Source organism: Pleurodeles waltl, chromosome 4_1 (genome assembly GCF_031143425.1).
Source record: "Pleurodeles waltl isolate 20211129_DDA chromosome 4_1, aPleWal1.hap1.20221129, whole genome shotgun sequence".
In the NCBI taxonomy this organism is placed as follows: Eukaryota; Metazoa; Chordata; class Amphibia; order Caudata; family Salamandridae; genus Pleurodeles; species Pleurodeles waltl.
The window spans coordinates 738,045,120-738,068,626 of NC_090442.1; the positions used below are offsets into that span (position 1 = coordinate 738,045,120).

General features: G+C 45.3%; 1 protein-coding gene across 1 annotated transcript in view; it reads left to right on the forward strand.

Moving 5' to 3' along the window:
* The first annotated feature begins 2,738 nt into the window (after positions 1-2,738).
* UBE2H (ubiquitin conjugating enzyme E2 H) overlaps positions 2,739-23,507 on the forward strand; it is a 315,337-nt gene continuing 294,568 nt past the window's right edge. The window contains exon 1 of the mRNA XM_069229338.1: positions 2,739-3,508. Within this exon, the coding sequence (XP_069085439.1) occupies positions 3,456-3,508 (53 nt within the window). The 5' untranslated portion in view covers positions 2,739-3,455. The remainder of the gene's footprint in view (positions 3,509-23,507) is intronic.

Here is a 23,507-nt window from a genome sequence, read left to right on the forward strand (position 1 = left end):
CATGATAACACAATTGAACGGTGCAAAAGTCTTCTCTCACCTTAATTTAAATCAAGGATATCATCAGCAGAAACTCAAGGAAAATTTAAGGTACATTACAATCTTTTCTACACATATTGATCTGTTTTGATACAAGACTTAAGGCCTGATTTAGCATTTGACGAAGGGGCTACTCGGTCACAAATGTGATGGATATCCCATCCGCCGTATTATGAATTCCATAGGCTATATTGGAATTGTGATACGGCGGACGGGATATCCATTATGTTTGTGCCAGAGCCACCCCCTCCTTCAAACTCTAAATCAGGCTCTATGTTTTGATGTGTCATCAGCTACTGAGATTTTTCAAGATGTCATTAGATGTATCATACAACCTGTGGAAATGCTTTCAACTATATTGATGACATATTGATTTTCGGAGCTACACAGAAAGAACATGACAAAGCTTTAAGACAAGTGTGTTGTTTACTTGTGGATGCAGGTTTAACACTAAATGCTGAGAAATATGATTTCAATAAGACAAAGCTAAAGTTTTTTGGCCATATTTTTTCTGATGGGTGTATGACACCCTATCCAGCTAAGGTACAATCAATGTCAACTGCCAGTCCCCCACACAATGTTTCCATGTTACATTCATTCCTTGGCATGGCCAGTTACTGTTCCAGTTATTTACAAGCTTTTGCCACTGTGAGTGCTCCATTGAGAGAGATGGCGAAAAAAAATGTTTCATTTCATTGGTCACATGAATGTGAGCAAAGTTTTGAAAGAATTGAACAAGCTATTGAAAACACTACTGAAATGGCATATTTTGATCCAAAGTTGCATACTGAAGTTGTTGTTGGTGATAGCCCAGTTAGGTTAGGCGCATCCTTGCAGAACACAGTGGTCAGCCAAATGCTCGAAGAAATATTGTGACCTATGCAGTTTAAGGTTTGCCCTAGACTGAACATGCTTATTCACAATCAGAAAGGGAAAGTTTCACAATGGTGAAATCCAGCGCTCGTCGGACACTAATATCAACCTAGAGACTGGCTCAGAGAGAACAAATGGAGAATCCCAGACTGTCATTCCTCCTACATCACCAAATCAAATCATGGATGCTTTGATTACTGATTCCCAGTTTCCAAAGACACGATCCAGACGAGTCATCAAAGCATCAAGAAGGCTGTAACGTGTATATGTTGTTTTAACACAGGGGGTGATGTTGTGTCTTGTGAGTATGTATGATGGAACCTTTTTGGATCGTGAAAGACTCTGTAGAATGATTATGTACGTTTTAGAAGGTAGTGAAGTGAACGTAGGTTTCAAATGTTGAGTTTGTGGCTACATGCTGACAAAAGACTTGTAATACATTGCTCCGTGTGTGGCGTAGTCACTGACGGGTACCTAGACTGGAGAGGACGCTACAGCACCCTTGGTCCATTGCAGCACCCCATGCAAGCAATCCAACAGCTGTGAAAAAAAAACTGCGGGGACAACAATACACTATAAAGAATGTAAACTTCACATAAAAGACACATACATGGCAACAGGCATGATCCAGGCGGGAGACTCCTGATTTATGAAGCCCAAAATGGCATTATCTGAGCTGTCTCTTGCCTGAAATTGCCTCTACTTCAATGGAAGTCAATTGGGACACTACATTCCCCCAATATTTTTTCAAACTCTCCCACCTTCCTGTTTTAAAATGCTGGCATTTATGGAAACACAATACAGAGGGATGCTGTGTCAGCCATGGTAAAAGTTGTAATCTTATTATTCGCGTTGACAAAGCAAAGACCTCTGTACACAGAGGTGCCAGGCTACTGGTCAAATTAATACCTGTACTAAAGAAGGAACTTGTACTAAAAACGCCACAAACGTTAAGCTTGTAAAAAGTGTTCGTAGTAATTAGCAGTAACTTTCCACCACGTCAAGATTGCAATGTACCGGAGACCTATTGCAGCATGTAAGTGCTCCTCAATTGGCCATTCAAACTAACCCGTTCCAACATGGCCACCTCGTCGACGTGTCTCTACAAGCCTACTACCAAAAATAGAATTGATTAAAAGAACGCAGGCTGCATTTACGTCGGCGTTGCGACTATTTTGAACTTAGCGCAGTCCCAGTTCTACACAAAGGAAGGCCCTCGACATAATGAAAATAAAATGCAATATTGTAGAAGAGGCTTACTGAAGTTAGGTTATCTGTTTGTTTGCTATATCCAGAGAAATCTTGCACACTGAATTGTAAGACTTTTGTTAATGGGTATTCACACTGTATGTCGTTTATAAAAAATGTATTTTTTTAATAAAGCAAATTGTTGCTTTTTTGTACAGTATTTTAAGAGGTTGATGAAAAGATGAGCTCTGTGAGACTCTTTTCACGGGCCACCGTGTGCTCAACTACGCTATAAAGTTCTCCGTCTTAAGATGGCAGCCTAACTGACGAATACTTTAGGGCCGCAGCGGCCCCTCATTATACTTTAGTCTTTCTTTTCTGTTTATAGTAGTTTCTTACTTTCGCCTTTCTCGTTTGCTGTTGACTCAGTATGTTCTCCTCTCGGCATGGAGTAGAATTCTTTAATACAACGGTCTGTAGTGCTCCTTTACAGTATTTTTTTCTGAGGATCAGTTGCATCTTACTGCTCGTCCTAGTTCAGTATTAATGGTACTGGACTACAAGTCCCAGTTTGCTCCTCGGCGGTAAAAACGTCACTATTGGTGACGTACTGCGCAGGAGGTGGAGGGAGCGGTGGGGAAGCTGGGGTTGGTACTGTCTATAGACAGTCAGAAGCAGCGGCTGGAGACGGGCAGCAGCGGCTGGAGAGAGCGCAAGCTGGGGTGGTCGTGGGCCTGTGACAGCAGCGAGGGGCAGCGGGTCACAGGGTGGTTTAAAAGAACGCGGATGGCGCTGGGCATCTCAGTGGGGGCTGCTTCTAACTATTGTCGCCCAAGACACCGCCAGGGTTCTGTGTATTAGTAAGGGCACAAGGTATTGCCAGGTGGCTGTAGCACCATTAGGGTCCCGTGGCCCCTGACACTGTAAGAGGCCGGGTGCTAGGGGGTCCTGTGTCACTACCGGGGCATCAAGATTTGGCACCAATGCTGTGGACCGTGTTATTTTTCTAAGAGTGTCTTAATTTCGGGTCCTTTTATTTTGTTGTAGGATTCTCCCAAAGGTGACTTGTTTAGCCCTATTTCAAATTCTGTCCCTTGTTTCTATTTTTTCTTACCGTGGATCCTTTATTATACTTTTTTGTAGTGGATCTTCTTCATTTTTGCTTTTTGGAGGGGGCACTTGTTCCAGTGCCCTATTTACGGGGCCCTACTTACGTGTAAGGGCCCCACTGGTATTTCTTCGGCCCAGAGGCCATCCCTCCTCATAGAAGACATAGGGGGACCTGAGACGCCAGAGGAGGAGCCTCCTCTTCAGGGAACGTGTGACCAGGAACAGCAGGAAGAAGAGGGGGCACCATGTCTTCGCCAAGCCCGGGCAAGAGACGGATGGACACTGATGTCGTCAAACTGTATCCTTCCATAATAGCAAAGCAGCACAGCTGTCACAGTGGGGTCGGGTGCTCTCTTGTTGCTCTTGTCAACCAAACCAGCAGGCTTAAGTGATAATGATGGCTCTTACAGCCTCATCCAAATGCATACACTAAACACTGGCTACTGTCTCACCAGTCCCACTCTGTGAACCATCAGAAGTGCCCCTTAATAGAGTGGCTCGCTTTACTTTTTAAATGTGCGAAAAATGAATCACGTATACTTATCAGATATGTGTCAGTAGTCAGTATATGGAAGAGAGGCTTCAGCTGAATATGTTGTCTGTGACTACTGTTGGAGTACCCCCCTTTTTTTTTTTTTTTCAGTGGTAAAGTTTGATACTTCATACCTATTAGTCTCTGCCGTCGGCACTCAGTGATGGCATCAGTGTCGATTAATTGAGCCCTTACCCTTTCACCACACACCTTTCACAGTAACGTTGTTGTTTTGAGGCCCATACCATCTGATTTCTGATGATGCAAGACTCCTTTTGTTTATGAGATGTAGGCATCCGGGGCCATATATTTAAGTGTCTTATGTTGCCCACAAGTGTGTCGGTATTTGAATCGTGGACACCCCCTCTGTTCCAAGCGCCGGGCAATTAGCTTCCTATAAAGGAAGAATGCCCCTTCTGTCTCATGTAACGAAAAGGGGTCCTTTGTGTATTTTCGGCCTTTCTTGTGTTCAGCTTGAGCTTTGTGTGTTTTGTCTGATATGATTCACCCTGCAAATCAGGAAGGTTGTTTTTTATCGTCATAGATCCAGTGTGAATGCACAATACCAATTTAGGTGAGAGGATAGAGCCCCTCCCCCAACAGTGAAATTTCGAAATGTCTCTGCGTCTGACACTAGGTCCAAGTGGTTATTTACATTATTTAAAGTCTTTACATGAATAGGACGCGGGGCATTTAACGTTGAAAGATAGCTATTGTTACATAAGGTATTGAGATAAATCGTTTAGTTTATAATGTAAACAAATGCATTTTCTGCCATGACACTCCACACAGGAAGAAATGGAGCGATTCATTCGAAAGAGATCTATGTATGCGTTTTTCCTGTGCTGTATGGCTTTGCAGCAAGGAAAATACGACACGTCTGCCCAGTCTACCCCCCCCCCCCCTCAACTCCCCAGCAAAAACGTAAACAGTGACACCCCTCGGGATTGTTTGATTGATGGAAGGGAAAGGGGTGAAATGGATTGATGTTCCAATGAAAAATCGATCTGCATGTTTATGTCGATTGCTTTTGATGTGTATTTTACAAAATAGGGTTCAGTTGTGTCCTGATTTCAAGAATCAGAAAATTATGACATTCCGTCTCAGTTGAGCAGAGAGAATCGAGCTATAGATAGCTATGTTTAGGATTGCCCTCTGAAGGCATATTTTAATCTAGAGCTCGTACACGCATGAGAATAGGGTGGAAAATAACCAGTGTCGAGAGGAAATGGGGGAAAGGCCGCAGTCGACCAACTAGAAGCTGCTTCCTTTGTTCCCTTTTAGCTGTTGGCAGATAGATTAGGTAACCTGCTATTTCGGGGGAGGAGGTGATACCATCCAGCAGCCAGTGTCTTTTTATTTGTTTATTTTTTACTCCCTTTCTCTTGTGCAAAAATACCCAAACCTAACACGACAGTTCTGTTTAGATGGAGGTTTGTCGGTTTTACTCTCACTAAAACACTAGAAAAAAAATTGCGTTTTTTATGAAGTTTAATATAATCAAGTCTGTGCCTTTCTAATTTTATGTCCGAGTTGGGGGAGGAGTTGAGGCAAAGTTTTTGGAGTTGTTTTTCTCTTAAACCCCTCCTCCTATTTCGCATTTGTCTGTGGTCGCCCTCCCTTCAAGTTTCTTGTTCCCTTCATTCAGTCATTCTATTTTAAGATGTGCGCTGATTCGTGTGTTTATTTCACTGATAATCGAGACGGCGAATGATGATAAGGAGAGCATGTTTTATATAAATTAATAGGGTATAGTTAGTCTTTTATAATTTTGCCGGGGTCGTGTTTTTCTTTACTTGCAGAAGAAGGGCTGTTCTTCTTATGCGTACGTTTTCTCCCACTTTCCACGCATGCGCATATAGGACCAGCCGATCTGTGTCTTAACCTTGTAGGGACAGCAGCAGACTTCAGGAAACACTGGGTGGAACCTTCCTGGTGAGGTTTGCTTTTTAAGCCCAATTTATTAAGTATAAAACACCCAACCAATTCAACACGAAACAAGACTGGCCCAGCTCCGAAGCCAGAGTGTTTTAAAGACTTTTGAGCTTGCACTTAATCCTGAAGCGGTTGCTATAACAAGGCATTTGTGTGGCCTTGTTTTTAGTTTACTTTTTGGTGGATGAACTTGGCAAGGGACTCCGAAGCTGTTTAGAACTACAAATATTTCTTTCAGAGTGTGTATTTTTATGGTGCGAATGAGAGGTTGTTAGATTGTAGGTTTTGAACGCATGCTGTAAATCCAAGGGAAAACCTGCTGTGTGATGTTTATGCATTGTACCTTTTTTCCATTAAGGCTGGGTGTCGAGTTCACACAGTTCAGAAAATGGGTCCTGACCCATCCCCCATCCTACTTTGCTGAATGGTATCTGGTGCTTGGGCAAAGTCTCTCTCGGGGGCAAGGACTGGGGTCCGGCCGCTTACTCTTATTGGATGGCCTGTTACTACCCGGAAGCGTGAAGAGGGGAGGAGCCAGTCAACAGCTGATTGAAGTGACAAGAACATGCTTCTTCCAGCCTCGGGAAAGAGAGGGGGGCCTGGTAGCCCGGGGGAAGTCTGGCAGTACAAACACCGTTTCAGCCGTAACAAGGCAGAGCCTGAAGTACAGTTGTGCTGGTACACAGGGCTCGGACGGGGAGGCTGCGGCCTCAGCTTTAGTTGGATTCGATCGTAGAGACAGTTTTCAGCCTCGTTTTGGCATGTATATTTGCCAAATATATTGATATGAGTGTAAAGTGTCACGTGGGTTTTGTGCACGTTTAGAATTAGTACACGCATCTTTTGCTGCCCTTCCGCCAGTAATAATTTGCATTACGCGTGACAACTATCGTTTGCGCACAGCTGAATTTTCCTTCTGCTAAGTATTTCACGCTTTCGTAGCACATGGTTGGTGCATCACATCTCCAAATTTACCTTGCTTGATCCCTTGCACAGTAAGCCGTGTAACTTTTTTTTATTCGACGCTCAACTGCAGGGACTCGTGGACTGGCTGGAGTTTTTTTTTCTGAACTCCTTTAGGACGTGTTTAGAACTTCAGCCCATGTTGTGTGTGTATATTTTTTTAATCGCGTTACGCCTCTTAGTAAACTAGAACATTTTGTATAAACCAAGCTGTGCTTTTATCGTTGCAGCGAAACCTGTCTGGATCCAGTCCCTCCTTTAGGGGCACACCCACAAACTGAAATACTGTCTTTTTGTAGTGTAGGGCAAGCTTTTCTAGACCACTCGTAATCTTAATGTGGAATTTGCGCAAGCAACGCATGCGTTTTTGTGATACCTGTGACATCTCGAGCAGGTGCTTAATGCACCATTATGCAGTTGTTTCAGTCGCCCACAATTGTGCTATTGTACAAAAGAGTATGGCCTCACAAGAACCCCTCCTGTATTGCAGCCCACAGATTGGGTCCATGGGTGTAAACCCTTCCCATTCACTACCAAGGTAACCTTTTAGTACCTTGTGAAGTCGAGACACACATTCTTGGGTTTATCAGAATTCAAAAACAAAGGCATAGCCAATTTGAAAATTGCTTTGAGGCAAATAACGCTAAAATGTAATCCCCCATAAAGGGTGTTTAGGCAGAAGAATAGCTTGAGCACAATGTACTAGTTTATGCGTAAGCATTACTGTATTGCAGTGTACGTCGGAAAATGACAGCCTTTCCCTGCTGGTCTATGTTTACACACTTGATGTCAGCCTAGCAAGTGTGCAAACAGTATTATTTGACGTGAAGCGTACTTGCATATGTTATCCTTGCTCCCCAGACAAGTAGCTAGGTGTTTAAAAGGATGTAGTTAAACCCCATTGATCCATATTAGATGGTATTGTGCACCACTCATGTTGCATTTGGGGCACTCATCACTATCCACCACCTTATTTAATGCACGGCCTTTTAATGTCCATACTATTTTCTTGTGACCTTCTCATGTTTTGAAAATGTGTTGCCAGCTTAAACGTATTTCAGTTGCATAATCATAAAATGAATACTTCATTTATCAAGTTCATATTGTGATGCCAGCATTAACAATGGTTTCAAGTAAAACCGCTTCGCATTGGTGACCTTATTTGCAACTCTGAAATATTCTCTGTAGTTTTAATACCGACACAGAGACACGAGTTGTGGGTTTCGATTCGGGCACAGTTATGTATCAATTTTGAGTTTTTCCTTTATCTTCGGTAAAAAAAAGTAAAATGTTTCTATTAATTTCTAATGAAAGGTTTCTACTGCGGTTTCGGTGTCTTAGCTGGGCTTTTCCACGGACCATCTTTTATAAAATGTGCCCTATCATAGCAATATCCTGGAGTCTTTCGGAAAGTTTTATAAGGCTGAAAATGAGAATGTTCTTGTTCACATTCCACAGCAAAGTTTCTGTGCCCTGCTGCTCATATCCATCCATCCATCCTGTGTTTTTTGTTTTTTTTTCCCTTGGCCAAACCAGTACCTGAGTTTTTTGTCTGTCATTAGATTTGTTTTTTTGACACCACTTGTGGTTTTGGACCTTGTATTGTTGTGGAGTTATCTGTGTACTCCGTATTGTTTGTGAAATGACCCGAGAAGGTAGGGTTCTTACTGAAGGGGCAGGGCTTTCTAAACCTGCAGGTCTTTCTCTGTGCTCTGTAAAGTTGTTTAACTTCTCCAGTTGACATTGGGCGATACTAGCTTACAATTGTGTATTGTGTGCCCTCCTGCTTTTTTCGGTGCACCCTGGTTTTATTGCTTATCTTTGATAGAGTAACAGTAAAAGGGGCAGAAAAGTGGTAGCAGAACAACAGGGTGTAGAGAGGAATTCAGTTTTCTTTGCTAATATTTGAGTAGACCGTGTGCTGCTAGAAGAAATTGTGTCCACGTATCAGTAGAATTCATGTGCTGTGAAATGGATGGAAGGAGTCCATGGTCTTAAATAATGATAATAGCCTCAAGTACGTCAGTTTGAGCATGGGTAACCCTTGTATTTGAAATTGTAATCTGTACTAGAAACCATATGAGAGTACAGCTAAAATGATCTGCCAGATACTACCTGGAGCAGGGACCATAGAATGCTTCAGCTAAGATTGCGTTTTCCCTAACTCCTGCTACTTGTCACCAAGTCTCCTGGACCACTGTGGATCTGCTAGCACCGGAGGAGCATACTTTAATGGACCCAATGGAAATGGTTTCTAATTCTTATTGGGGATCGACATTTCACCTTTATTCCAGTGCTACCTGTTCACTACTAAGCATGCTTTTGAGGCTAAAAACACTTTTACAGGCTTAGATGTGCCCACACTCCCACAGCTGTATCGATTCACTCCTTCCTGTCTCCCTTAATTTGTCTATGTTGCTTCTATGGAAGACTACCCATTAAACCTGCCTGACGCTGGCACACTGTTGTCAAGGACACACAGCTCAAAGTGGGCTCTCTGTTGGTTTGCCATACTTCATACTCCCCAGAAATGATCCACCTGTTTTGTGGGAGATCATAGTGTGTTAGGTCCATCCATTTTGGAAGAGCATTTTGGAAACAGCTACTTCTGCATCTATTGCGTACACATCGAAGAAGAATTATTCCTTTTTATGAGCACTCCCCAGCACTCTTTTTATTTATTTATTCATTTATTTTTGGCAACTCATACTCTGCTATTCTCTAAAAGTTTGTCATAATTTTCAATTCCCAGAAGAGGGGTCAAAGCAGAGCGCTGGTTCACTGCCCAAATAAGTTTGTCATACTGATTACAGCTGCGTTATATGCTATGCCCGTCGGACTAAATCCATGACTGCAAGACCAAAGAAGAGTTTGTGCCACCATGAAACTCCAGACCTGCAAATGAAGCCTCTGTGTAGGAAGTTGGCTCTGTATGTGCTATTTCAAAGTAAGGAATAGCATGCACAGAGTCCAAGGGTTCCCCTTAGAGGTAAAATAGTGGTAAAAATAGATAATACTAATGCTCTATTTTGTGGTAGTGTGGTCGAGCAGTAGGCTTATCCAAGGAGTAGTGTTAAGCATTTGTTGTACATACACATAGACAATAAATGAGGTACACACACTCAGAGACAAATCCAGCCAATAGGTTTTTATATAGAAAAATATCTTTTCTTAGTTTATTTTAAGAACCACAGGTTCAAATTCTACATGTAATATCTCATTCGAAAGGTATTGCAGGTAAGTACTTTAGGAACTTCAAATCATCAAAATTGCATGTATACTTTTCAAGTTATTCACAAATAGCTGTTTTAAAAGTGGACACTTAGTGCAATTTTCACAGTTCCTAGGGGAGGTAAGTTTTGATTAGTTTTACCAGGTAAGTAAGACACTTACAGGGTTCAGTTCTTGGTCCAAGGTAGCCCACCGTTGAGGGTTCAGAGCAACCCCAAAGTCACCACACCAGCAGCTCAGGGCCGGTCAGGTGCAGAGTTCAAAGTGGTGCCCAAAACACATAGGCTAGAATGGAGAGAAGGGGGTGCCCCGGTTCCGGTCTGCTTGCAGGTAAGTACCCGCGTCTTCGGAGGGCAGACCAGGGGGGTTCTGTAGGGCACCGGGGGGGACACAAGTCCACACAGAAATTTCACCCTCAGCGGCGCGGGGGCGGCCGGGTGCAGTGTAGCAACAAGCGTCGGGTTCGTAGTGTTAGTCTATGAGAGATCTCGGGATCTCTTCAGCGCTGCAGGCAGGCAAGGGGGGGGTTCCTCGGGGAAACCTCCACTTGGGCAAGGGAGAGGGACTCCTGGGGGTCACTTCTCCAGTGAAAGTCCGGTCCTTCAGGTCCTGGGGGCTGCGGGTGCAGGGTCTCTCCCAGGCGTCGGGACTTTAGGTTCAAAGAGTCGCGGTCAGGGGAAGCCTCGGGATTCCCTCTGCAGGCGGCGCTGTGGGGGCTCAGGGGGGACAGGTTTTGGTACTCACAGTATCAGAGTAGTCCTGGGGTCCCTCCTGAGGTGTCGGGTCTCCACCAGCCGAGTCGGGGTCGCCGGGTGCAGTGTTGCAAGTCTCACGCTTCTTGCGGGGAGCTTGCAGGGTTCTTTAAAGCTGCTGGAAACAAAGTTGCAGCTTTTCTTGGAGCAGGTCCGCTGTCCTCGGGAGTTTCTTGTCTTTTCGAAGCAGGGGCAGTCCTCAGAGGATGTCGAGGTCGCTGGTCCCTTTGGAAGGCGTCGCTGGAGCAGGATCTTTGGAAGGCAGGAGACAGGCCGGTGAGTTTCTGGAGCCAAGGCAGTTGTCGTCTTCTGGTCTTCCGCTGCAGGGGTTTTCAGCTAGGCAGTCCTTCTTCTTGTAGTTGCAGGAATCTAACTTTCTAGGGTTCAGGGTAGCCCTTAAATACTAAATTTAAGGGCGTGTTTAGGTCTGGGGGGTTAGTAGCCAATGGCTACTAGCCCTGAGGGTGGGTACACCCTCTTTGTGCCCCCTCCCAAGGGGAGGGGGTCACAATCCTAACCCTATTGGGGGAATCCTCCATCTGCAAGATGGAGGATTTCTAAAAGTTAGAGTCACTTCAGCTCAGGACACCTTAGGGGCTGTCCTGACTGGCCAGTGACTCCTCCTTGTTGCTTTCTTTGTTCCCTCCAGCCTTGCCGCCAAAAGTGGGGGCCGTGGCCGGAGGGGGCGGGCAACTCCACTAAGCTGGAGTGCCCTGCTGGGCTGTGACAAAGGGGTGAGCCTTTGAGGCTCACCGCCAGGTGTCACAGCTCCTGCCTGGGGGAGGTGTTAGCATCTCCACCCAGTGCAGGCTTTGTTACTGGCCTCAGAGTGACAAAGGCACTCTCCCCATGGGGCCAGCAACATGTCTCTAGTGTGGCAGGCTGCTGGAACCAGTCAGCCTACACAGATAGTTGGTTAAGTTTCAGGGGGCACCTCTAAGGTGCCCTCTGTGGTGTATTTTACAATAAAATGTACACTGGCATCAGTGTGCATTTATTGTGCTGAGAAGTTTGATACCAAACTTCCCAGTTTTCAGTGTAGCCATTATGGTGCTGTGGAGTTCGTGTAAAACAGACTCCCAGACCATATACTCTTATGGCTACCCTGCACTTACAATGTCTAAGGTTTTGTTTAGACACTGTAGGGGCACAGTGCTCATGCACTGGTACCCTCACCTATGGTATAGTGCACCCTGCCTTAGGGCTGTAAGGCCTGCTAGAGGGGTGTCTTACCTATACTGCATAGGCAGTGAGAGGCTGGCATGGCACCCTGAGGGGAGTGCCATGTCGACTTACTCATTTTGTTCTCACTAGCACACACAGGCTTGTAAGCAGTGTGTCTGTGCTGAGTGAGGGGTCTCTAGGGTGGCATAAGACATGCTGCAGCCCTTAGAGACCTTTCTTGGCATCAGGGCCCTTGGTACTAGAAGTACCAGTTACAAGGGACTTATCTGAATGCCAGGGTGTGCCAATTGTGGATACAATGGTACATTTTAGGTGAAGGAACACTGGTGCTGGGGCCTGGTTAGCAGGGTCCCAGCACACTTCTCAGTCAAGTCAGCATCAGTATCAGGCAAAAAGTGGGGGGTAACTGCAACAGGGAGCCATTTCTTTACACAAGCCCCCCCCAGCCCACAGGCCAGGAGACTCAGCCCAAGCTGGGAGAGTCTTCCTAGTCTGTCAGGCGAGGAAGAGTAGGAGAAATAGGCTGGTTAGTTGCAGGGCCTACTCTGCCTTACATCCTTCTGTTCAGGTCATTCCCTTTGGGGAACTGACCCACTTCCACAGTGATAGGACCTAGTCTGAATTGCCTCTTGTCTGCCTCTTCAATGTCTCCACCCATTCTTTTTATTTTGGGTTTAGAGGTATCCACCTCTGCTAATCTTATCTTAGCCAGGGTCATCCCTAGCTTACCCAAAGAGGTTACCCAGAGCTGGAGTAACCCCACCATGACCAACAGGGTCAGGGGGCCTAACTTGCTATTTGGCATGGGGTCTGACCACCATGCCAAGGATAGTGCAGCCATAAAGGCTAACACCCAGCAGAGGCCACTGACAGCTGTCAGTGCCCAGAACCACACCTTTAGCTCTTCACCTAAAAGGGAAGGGGCTAAGTTACAGGCCTCTTTGGGTTCAGGTTGCCTGTCTGCTGTATTAGAGTGGGGGGTTACCACATCTTGTAGTAAACACCCTTCTTCCACTCTTTCTTCTGTTAGCTGAGGAGCCACCCACTCAGGTTTAACAGTTGCCTGACTAGCCAGGACTTCTTGTGGGTCAGGTTGGACTTTATCAGGGCCATTTTTGGAGTTCTCCCCTACTGGAGCAGAATCTCCTTGGCTTGCTGTAACCTTGGCTAAAGGTTGTCCACCCTTCCTACTCTGTTTTCTTTTCTTCTTCTTCTGGGGCCTGCTTGCATTTACTGCAGAGGCAGGACTTCCAGAATCCTTGGGAGAGGACTGGCACTGGACCAGTTCCTCTCTTGGGCTCTGACTAACCTCTGGGTAGTCATTTCCAAGGAGACAATCAAGGGGGAGGTCTGTACTGACTACTACCCTTCTCCAGCTAAGAGTGCCACCCACTTCTATGGGTACTAAAGCCACAGGCCTCTTAGTGACCCTGTCTAGGCTAACTCTTACCCTGGCAGTCTCACCTGGGATGTACTGGTTTGAGAGCACCAGCCTGTCATGCACAATAGTGTGACTGGCACAAGTGTCTCTCAGGGCAGTGGTTGGGATTCCATTCACCAGTAGGTGGTGGAAGTGTCTACTTCCCTCTGGAATCTCCAACTCACCTGTTGGGCCCTGTTTCCAGTTGAAGGCTATGAAGACCTCCTCATCTGAGGAGTCATCTCCCATGGCTACACTGGTTACCCCTGGAATTTTGTTCTGGGGTTTGTTTTTGGGACAAGAAGTGTCCTTGGTGTGGTGCCCAGACTGTTTACAGTTGTGGCACCATGCCTTAGTGGCATCCCAGTTCTTACCCTGGTACCCACCTTTGTTTTGGGTTGTGTCTTGGGGCCCACCCACCTGTTCTGGTTTTTGGGGGCCTACAGAGGACTCTTTTTCTTTGTTTCTAGTGTCACCCACTTTCTCCTGGGGAGTTTTTGTAACCCCTTTCTTTTGGTCACCCCCAGTGGAAGTTTTGGTTACCCTAGTCTTGACCCAGTGGTCTGCCTTCTTTCCCAATTCTTGGGGAGAAATTGGACCTAGGTCTACCAGATACTGATGCAACTTTTCATTGAAGCAGTTACTTAAAATGTGTTCTTTCATAAACAAATTATAAAGCCCAACATAGTCACACACTTCATTTCCAGTTAACCAACCATCTAGTGTTTTTACTGAGTAGTCTACAAAATCAACCCAGGTCTGGCTCGAGGATTTTTGAGCCCCCCTGAATCTAATTCTATACTCCTCAGTGGAGAATCCAAAGCCCTCAATCAGGGTACCCTTCATGAGGTCATAAGATTCTGCATCTTTTCCAGAGAGTGTGAGGAGTCTATCCCTACACTTTCCAGTGAACATTTCCCAAAGGAGAGCACCCCAGTGAGATCTGTTTACTTTTCTGGTTACACAAGCCCTCTCAAAAGCTGTGAACCATTTGGTGATGTCATCACCATCTTCATATTTTGTTACAATCCCTTTGGGGATTTTTAGGATATCAGGAGAATCTCTGACCCTATTTAAGTTGCTGCCACCATCGATGGGACCTAGGCCCATCTCTTTTCTTTCCCTTTCTATGGCTAGGAGCTGCTTTTCCAAAGCCAATCTTTTGACCATCCTGGCTAACAGGGGGTCATCTTCACTGGAGTTATCCTCAGTGATTTCAGAGGTGTTGGTCTCTCCTGTGAGGGAACCAGCATCTCTGACTATTATTTTTGGAGTCAGGGTTTGAGGGACCCTGTTCTCCCTAGATAGGACTGGTAGGGGGGAATTTTCCTCCAAGTCACTATCCTCTTCCTCTGAGTTGCCACCAATGTAGGAAGTTGGCTCTGTATGTGCTATTTCAAAGTAAGGAATAGCATGCACAGAGTCCAAGGGTTCCCCTTAGAGGTAAAATAGTGGTAAAAATAGATAATACTAATGCTCTATTTTGTGGTAGTGTGGTCGAGCAGTAGGCTTATCCAAGGAGTAGTGTTAAGCATTTGTTGTACATACACATAGACAATAAATGAGGTACACACACTCAGAGACAAATCCAGCCAATAGGTTTTTATATAGAAAAATATCTTTTCTTAGTTTATTTTAAGAACCACAGGTTCAAATTCTACATGTAATATCTCATTCGAAAGGTATTGCAGGTAAGTACTTTAGGAACTTCAAATCATCAAAATTGCATGTATACTTTTCAAGTTATTCACAAATAGCTGTTTTAAAAGTGGACACTTAGTGCAATTTTCACAGTTCCTAGGGGAGGTAAGTTTTGATTAGTTTTACCAGGTAAGTAAGACACTTACAGGGTTCAGTTCTTGGTCCAAGGTAGCCCACCGTTGAGGGTTCAGAGCAACCCCAAAGTCACCACACCAGCAGCTCAGGGCCGGTCAGGTGCAGAGTTCAAAGTGGTGCCCAAAACACATAGGCTAGAATGGAGAGAAGGGGGTGCCCCGGTTCCGGTCTGCTTGCAGGTAAGTACCCGCGTCTTCGGAGGGCAGACCAGGGGGGTTCTGTAGGGCACCGGGGGGGACACAAGTCCACACAGAAATTTCACCCTCAGCGGCGCGGGGGCGGCCGGGTGCAGTGTAGCAACAAGCGTCGGGTTCGTAGTGTTAGTCTATGAGAGATCTCGGGATCTCTTCAGCGCTGCAGGCAGGCAAGGGGGGGGTTCCTCGGGGAAACCTCCACTTGGGCAAGGGAGAGGGACTCCTGGGGGTCACTTCTCCAGTGAAAGTCCGGTCCTTCAGGTCCTGGGGGCTGCGGGTGCAGGGTCTCTCCCAGGCGTCGGGACTTTAGGTTCAAAGAGTCGCGGTCAGGGGAAGCCTCGGGATTCCCTCTGCAGGCGGCGCTGTGGGGGCTCAGGGGGGACAGGTTTTGGTACTCACAGTATCAGAGTAGTCCTGGGGTCCCTCCTGAGGTGTCGGGTCTCCACCAGCCGAGTCGGGGTCGCCGGGTGCAGTGTTGCAAGTCTCACGCTTCTTGCGGGGAGCTTGCAGGGTTCTTTAAAGCTGCTGGAAACAAAGTTGCAGCTTTTCTTGGAGCAGGTCCGCTGTCCTCGGGAGTTTCTTGTCTTTTCGAAGCAGGGGCAGTCCTCAGAGGATGTCGAGGTCGCTGGTCCCTTTGGAAGGCGTCGCTGGAGCAGGATCTTTGGAAGGCAGGAGACAGGCCGGTGAGTTTCTGGAGCCAAGGCAGTTGTCGTCTTCTGGTCTTCCGCTGCAGGGGTTTTCAGCTAGGCAGTCCTTCTTCTTGTAGTTGCAGGAATCTAACTTTCTAGGGTTCAGGGTAGCCCTTAAATACTAAATTTAAGGGCGTGTTTAGGTCTGGGGGGTTAGTAGCCAATGGCTACTAGCCCTGAGGGTGGGTACACCCTCTTTGTGCCCCCTCCCAAGGGGAGGGGGTCACAATCCTAACCCTATTGGGGGAATCCTCCATCTGCAAGATGGAGGATTTCTAAAAGTTAGAGTCACTTCAGCTCAGGACACCTTAGGGGCTGTCCTGACTGGCCAGTGACTCCTCCTTGTTGCTTTCTTTGTTCCCTCCAGCCTTGCCGCCAAAAGTGGGGGCCGTGGCCGGAGGGGGCGGGCAACTCCACTAAGCTGGAGTGCCCTGCTGGGCTGTGACAAAGGGGTGAGCCTTTGAGGCTCACCGCCAGGTGTCACAGCTCCTGCCTGGGGGAGGTGTTAGCATCTCCACCCAGTGCAGGCTTTGTTACTGGCCTCAGAGTGACAAAGGCACTCTCCCCATGGGGCCAGCAACATGTCTCTAGTGTGGCAGGCTGCTGGAACCAGTCAGCCTACACAGATAGTTGGTTAAGTTTCAGGGGGCACCTCTAAGGTGCCCTCTGTGGTGTATTTTACAATAAAATGTACACTGGCATCAGTGTGCATTTATTGTGCTGAGAAGTTTGATACCAAACTTCCCAGTTTTCAGTGTAGCCATTATGGTGCTGTGGAGTTCGTGTAAAACAGACTCCCAGACCATATACTCTTATGGCTACCCTGCACTTACAATGTCTAAGGTTTTGTTTAGACACTGTAGGGGCACAGTGCTCATGCACTGGTACCCTCACCTATGGTATAGTGCACCCTGCCTTAGGGCTGTAAGGCCTGCTAGAGGGGTGTCTTACCTATACTGCATAGGCAGTGAGAGGCTGGCATGGCACCCTGAGGGGAGTGCCATGTCGACTTACTCATTTTGTTCTCACTAGCACACACAGGCTTGTAAGCAGTGTGTCTGTGCTGAGTGAGGGGTCTCTAGGGTGGCATAAGACATGCTGCAGCCCTTAGAGACCTTTCTTGGCATCAGGGCCCTTGGTACTAGAAGTACCAGTTACAAGGGACTTATCTGAATGCCAGGGTGTGCCAATTGTGGATACAATGGTACATTTTAGGTGAAGGAACACTGGTGCTGGGGCCTGGTTAGCAGGGTCCCAGCACACTTCTCAGTCAAGTCAGCATCAGTATCAGGCAAAAAGTGGGGGGTAACTGCAACAGGGAGCCATTTCTTTACACTCTGTTTAATAGAAAAATAGTTATCGATGGATACTTTCCCTGGGTCAGCTACTAAGTGGCATACAGTCCTGCAAGTGCTTGTTCACTTTCCTAACCTCAGATTTCATACTGATGCACCTTTTTCTTCTTCTTTAACAGCAAGTACTTACGATTGCTCTTGAGACCCTTTGGTTTTGCTTCAAATCTACCTCCTGGAGCCTGAGTTTCGTTATAACATAGGTTAATACCGAACCAGAGTTCTCAAGTACTTTTATGTTCTTCCCCTTATTTACTAATTGGATTCTCTATGGGATCAGTTGCACTATCTGATGTTGCTCCTGTCTGTTGCTTCACTGTGCATGGGCCAACCTGGATGTAGGACAGGAATAAAAATTACCTTGATTGGAGCACAAGTCTGCTCCTGAAAAGTGTAAGAGGGTGGTCAAAATAATTTCAGATTCTTCAAGCGTGCCTTAATTTCAGGACTTGAATCCTCATTTTTACTGATATCATATTAATGTCTTGCATGCATATTTGGAAAGGTCAAAAATGCTCCAAGGTGAAAGGGTCATTATTTACGTGATCAAGGACTCTTTTTCAGATGTTCCTTATTTTATGACAAGGGTTTCATTTATGAAATTTTACTAGCCTTTTTTGTTTTGTTTCGGACGGGTTGTCTTATAACGGAACTCTAACATTCTTCTGGTATCCAGCTGACATTATTAATATGTTTTGGCCCTGGCATGAGACCATTAGTACAGTGACATATTTACCTTTCTGCAGTAGTTACAAAGTGTGGAACGGGGCGAAGTGGAAAAGGTTGTATGGTCAAGGACTGAGATGCTTATTTGTGCCATTTGATGCTAAAAATTTGCAACTATGAACAATCTATGAAAGCCTATCTCTTTTTTAGTTTAGAAGAAGAGACCCATGGCAACTCTCTTCACTATGAAAATCACTAAAGCTAACTGAGTTAGCGTGTAAAGTCAAATCAGTCTGTTTTCACGAGACGCTGAACTGAGAGAATTGATAGATGTGAAGATTATGCTCATGCGTTTTATGCCGCCTTTCACTCCAAGCAAGACGAGTTTTTTTTCTTTCCTACGCATTCTTGTGAGGTACCCAAGTTGTTTCATCGTATCTTTGAACGTTTTGTGGAATTCCAATAGATATTTTGTACTTTGATTAATAGAACTCCAGTGGAAAGAGATGCACAATCTCTGGCTGAGGAGAGTGTAAACTCGCACACGTCTTGAGGCAGTGATTTAAGAACTGAGGAGCTGGTTGTGCCGTTGCCAGAAGTTGGGCTGTAATATAAACTACTTGAGTTGGGTGTTATTTGACAAGGAATTGCACCTTGGTGTCCACCCTGAGCCAGTGGCATGGTGGCCGTCGGGAGGAGACCACATGACCATCGCGATTTGCTGTCGGGACCTGTGTACTGGGGCTCATTCTGATGGGGAGAAAGCTTGCACCAGATGTCTTGGAGTTTCGCTTGGGTTTTTACTCTGACCCTTCCACATGTCTGTGCGTGTATTGCCTGGATGAGAGGGCCTGTTTGCAGAACCTCTTTGCCAGAGAAAATTTGCTAACAACTCTTTTACAATCTGTATAGTGAATGGTGCGTGGAGCATTTGCCAGAGAACACATTAATTACTTATTGTTCTAGCTTCTCTTGATGCCTCCCTATATGGAAATATGCAGAAATGTACAATACTGCTTTGTTTTATACGTTTTGGAGTCCTCGTTCCTCCCATGGGAGTACAGTATGCTCCAGAGACTGCTGCCTGCATGGGGACAGCCACATTACAGGGTAAGCAAAATACCTTGTTTCTTCTTTTGTAATCCTCAAATTAGGAACTCTCCTCACTTGAAATTAATTTCCTGCTATTACGAACAGGGCACGCAGATGTTGACACATCTGTGTGTGTTACAGGTACCCAAGTGTAAAGGTTTTTTTTTTTTTTGTGTTAAAAAAAAAAAAAAAAGTTGGACCAAAAGTATGAACTTTCTAAACCAAAAGAAAATGTAGGTGCAAAAAAAACCGTATCAGCTGCTAGCTATGATGATTGCTTTTAGTAATGTCTGCTTTACGGAAGAATTGTGATTGTTGTATAATTAGCCCATGCAGGAGTTTAATGCTTTGTCCTCTGAGAAAAGACCCCTGTCTTTGTCTGCAGGATAAAGCCTGATTGTAGGACTGGCAAAGATAATGAGGTGGGTAAAGCCCATTCAGCAGTGTCTCTGGGAATACTGTGACACTGCTCTCGGGTGCACCTGATTCCAAGAATTCTCAAGGGAAATGTTGGCTCTCAGTTCAGAGCAACTGTATTCGGCACAGTTAAAAATGGAAAAAATGCCATAGTCACTTTTACCAAAGCAGTGCTTCCTCTGTGAATTCTGGTGACTGTTTAACACTGTAGTATTCAGGTGAGCAAGAACACACGAAACATAAACAGTTGCATTGTTTTTGAGTACAGTGATGTGACATTACATCATGGTAATCTTAATACTCGTATGCCTCCTTTTTTGTTTAACTATGCACACCAGCTTTTGTGACTTTGGTGGTGGTTCTCTCACCCGAAGTTCTAAGATGCTTTACACAAGCCCCATATTTAGGATTACTTATATAACCCAAATCGGGCGTTCATTTTCCTTGCCGGGCAACGTTAAGTTTTGTTTGAGAAAAGCAACCCTGAGCAACAACTGTCTTGCTTCTCATGTTTTTAGAGTCACTTAAGTGACTGGTTGCTTTCTCCCTTCTCCTGCCACCCTGTTGAAGAGGGAGCATGCTTTGTGGCAGTAGGGAATACTTTGTTTCCTGACGTTTGTCAGGCTGTTTCTTGGAGAGCTTTCTTGAAATGTGCTCTAAAATCACTGGTCTGCAAGCTTATGTACTCACCAAACCCCAGAGTGCAGACAGTATTGGCATCCTGTCGAGACTGAGGATTCAAAAGTGGGATGCCTCGTGGATTCCTCCTAAAGGAAGGAAGAACTCCACTTTACATGGGCTTACTGCTTTCATTTCCAGCATATCGTTAGCCTCTGGCCTCAAAGGTCCAGATCCATGGGAACCCTGCATACTCTTCACCTTGGCCAAAAGTAATCCACCTGACTCAACTTTGCTTATGGACCTTAACAGTTTGTAATTGGCAGTGTAACAAACCCAAGCTCAGCCCCTCTTAATAACTAGGAGCAAAAATGCTTTGGACGGCCCCTTAGTTAAGGACAGTGTGCGCCATGTGCTCTTTATTTCTCATACCCCTACCTCTTCCTTGATGGTCAGAATCCGTAGCCCTGTCTGCTCTTATGGGGCATGGAAGGCAGGTCAATGATGAGACTCCCCACTCTACCTTTACAAATGATTGGCCTAAATTTCTACTTTTGCTCATGTGTGGTCTTAAGGTGTCAGTGGGCACACTATCAAATGGGAGCGCTTCATAGTTATTCACATCATCCCTATTTTCAGTTTCCATGGCTTAAAGGGGACGTTCATCATGATGTGGTAATTCCTTCCTCCTCCGCCCCATTCCTTGGGATTGTTCACTCAGTTTGTAACATCCCTCTCAGCCTGTCTTTCCCATGCTTTATGTCCTTGTGTGTAGGTTTCGTTTTCCCACGTGGTACTTGAATGTTAAAACTCCAAGTTTGCTGCTCCAGCAAGTAGCGTTAGAAGTAAGGCTTCTGCTCCAAGGAGGTCTTACCAAACTATTGCATCAACTTTTTTCTTGGTGAGCCCAAGAAGCAAAAGTACTTTGAGGAGAGAGAGTTCGTTCCTTCAGGCTCCTTGGTTATCTTGACACAGTTATGTTTGAATTTAGGAAAAGTGCCAACTTGAGCCCTCTCCAAAGCCGGTAGCCAAAGGTGAACAAAATTCTATATTTTCATGCCTCCTCTCCACTCATTGTCAAGCAGGTAACCAGATCAGGAGAAAGTTTCTAGGCGCGCCTCTTTGTAGAAAGAAACTGCTAGCCCTGGTGGAGGGGAAAGGAGATACCACCAAAGTATCCACTTGTAGGTGCTGTGACTTCACTGCCTGTATTTGTTTGGAGTTACTGTCACCTTTTTTATCGTTCAAAATGTAGCATTGACAGGCTAAGAACAGCGTTCCACTGGTGGGCTTCCTGTTTGAGTAGGAGGCCAGCCAGAGAAACAGGTATAGTGTGGGAACCTGGCTTGGTGAGAACACTCATACATATGACTCATATAGGTAAGGTTTCTCCTCTGTAGGAGTACACTAGGAACACTAACAGTATCACGTAAGAGAAATTACAGACTATAACAAAAATAGCAAAGTGGTGGGGACTTGATTGCTTTATAGACGTGGATAAGGGTACTGTCTTAAGAGGCTTGTATGTGTGAAGGTCCGGTTATAGTAGGATAGGATTTGACCTATGTTCTGGAAATTCAACTGCTTATTATGGGCTTGGTGGCCACTGTTGTCGCTCTGCTAGCTACTGTTGCCTGAGTCCAGAAGTGGGATCCAAGAGGCTCGAGGCATAAACGTGCCTTACTCGCCACAGGGAGTAGCTTATTCTTCTTTTACAGCACTCTTTTCAGAGAAAAACACGCACTAACCCCTCTTAACAGATGGGTTGATTGCATATCTCTTTGGCACCTTAGCCAAATAAATGCTTTTACGCCGCCATTGTCCTCTTCTGTCCAGTCTGCCTCAGCATCTGGTTCCAGTCGGATTTTACTTCCCGATCTAAGCCTCCTTCATGTCAAGTAACCGAGCTAGTTACTAATTGCTGAGTCTATTGAAATGCAGTAAAGCATTGACATCCCCAAGGTCAGTATTTGTATGCAGCTGGCTGTATTTGCCATTTTTATCGCACCTTGCGCTGGTAGAACTGGATTTGGGTGGCATTGCCACAGAAAACAGTCTTACGAAAACAGTCCTGTTGCAGAATACCATAACTGAGTAATGGTTTGGTGTTTAGCCAGCGTTACAACTAGTAGCATTTAGACAGAAATGCGAAGGTTCTTGAGTATTCCCCACGTGTAAACAATGAGACCCAAGGTGCACACTCGGACTATTATATGGAACTTCTTGGAAATATTTTCTGTAACCCCAGTGCCTGTAACTCTTTAATCCTCCATGGACATATCCATGATTGATGAGACGAAGAAAGGACCACAACAGAATGGACCGTCTGGAATCCAATGTGACACTCTTAGTGAATAAGAGGCTTTATTTTTTTCCGCCCGGATGTGCCGGTTTGAATACGAAGGCCTTTTCTTGTTCGGCTTTGTTTAACCAATAATGTTGATTTAACAAGAAAATTGCATTAAGAATAAAGTACGTTTTGCCTAAGTTTTTTATTTCGCGTGGCAGATTGTAGCGATGTACTGAGAACACACGTGCACACCTCTGCCCTATTCTTTTCAGTGGACAGCTTTTTGTTTTCACTCTAGATATAGCTTTCCTTGCACTTTCTACTCTTTTTATTGTCCTAATACTACAAAAGCTAGACAGAACAGATTAGCAACCTCAAAACGGATTCCAGCAAGAGCAAACAGGCATAAACAGTGTCGGCCTTAGAGAAGTCCACCTAAATCGTTAAATTAATACTTCACACTAAACTTAACAGCATTGTGAGAATCTCTTTGGTGAAAGGCATGAAGGAAGAAAAAAAAATGATACCACTAGAGAGAGGGTAGCCAAGGGCAGCTGGGTTGGGGGTTACAGCTGCAGAAGAAAGAGATTGGAAAAATGAGGCGGTCTTCTTTTTTTTTTTTTTCTTTACACATTTTTCAATTAAATTATTATTATTATTATTTTTTTACTGGTTGTATGTCAGAACCATGCAGGCATTTACCTCGCTTTTTTACCAGGCAAGTCGATACAGTGACTTGCCATAGGGAAAGCTGTAGACTTTGGAATAGTATCATTTTCTATTCCAACTTCAGTCTGGCAACAGTAGGGAACGTGTTGGACATAAAGTCCAACAACGTTTCGTTAAGGCTAGTCATTGTAACGATGACACTGGTGAAAGAGTGCGTTATAAAGGCACATTTGCGGTTCGTACCATAGTGTTAAGGCCAGCGTGGTTCAAACCATGTTGTAAAAGCTGTCTTTGTTCTTTACCAAGAGGTACCGGTAGAACACATAAATATCTAAACCAACATATAAAGAGCCAGCCCTCAAAGTAGCCTACCAGCCCCCAGAGAATCTGGCTTCACAGACCAAGTCTTCAGAGCGCTGCATGCTCGCCCTCACCTGATTCCAAATTGGAGAAATT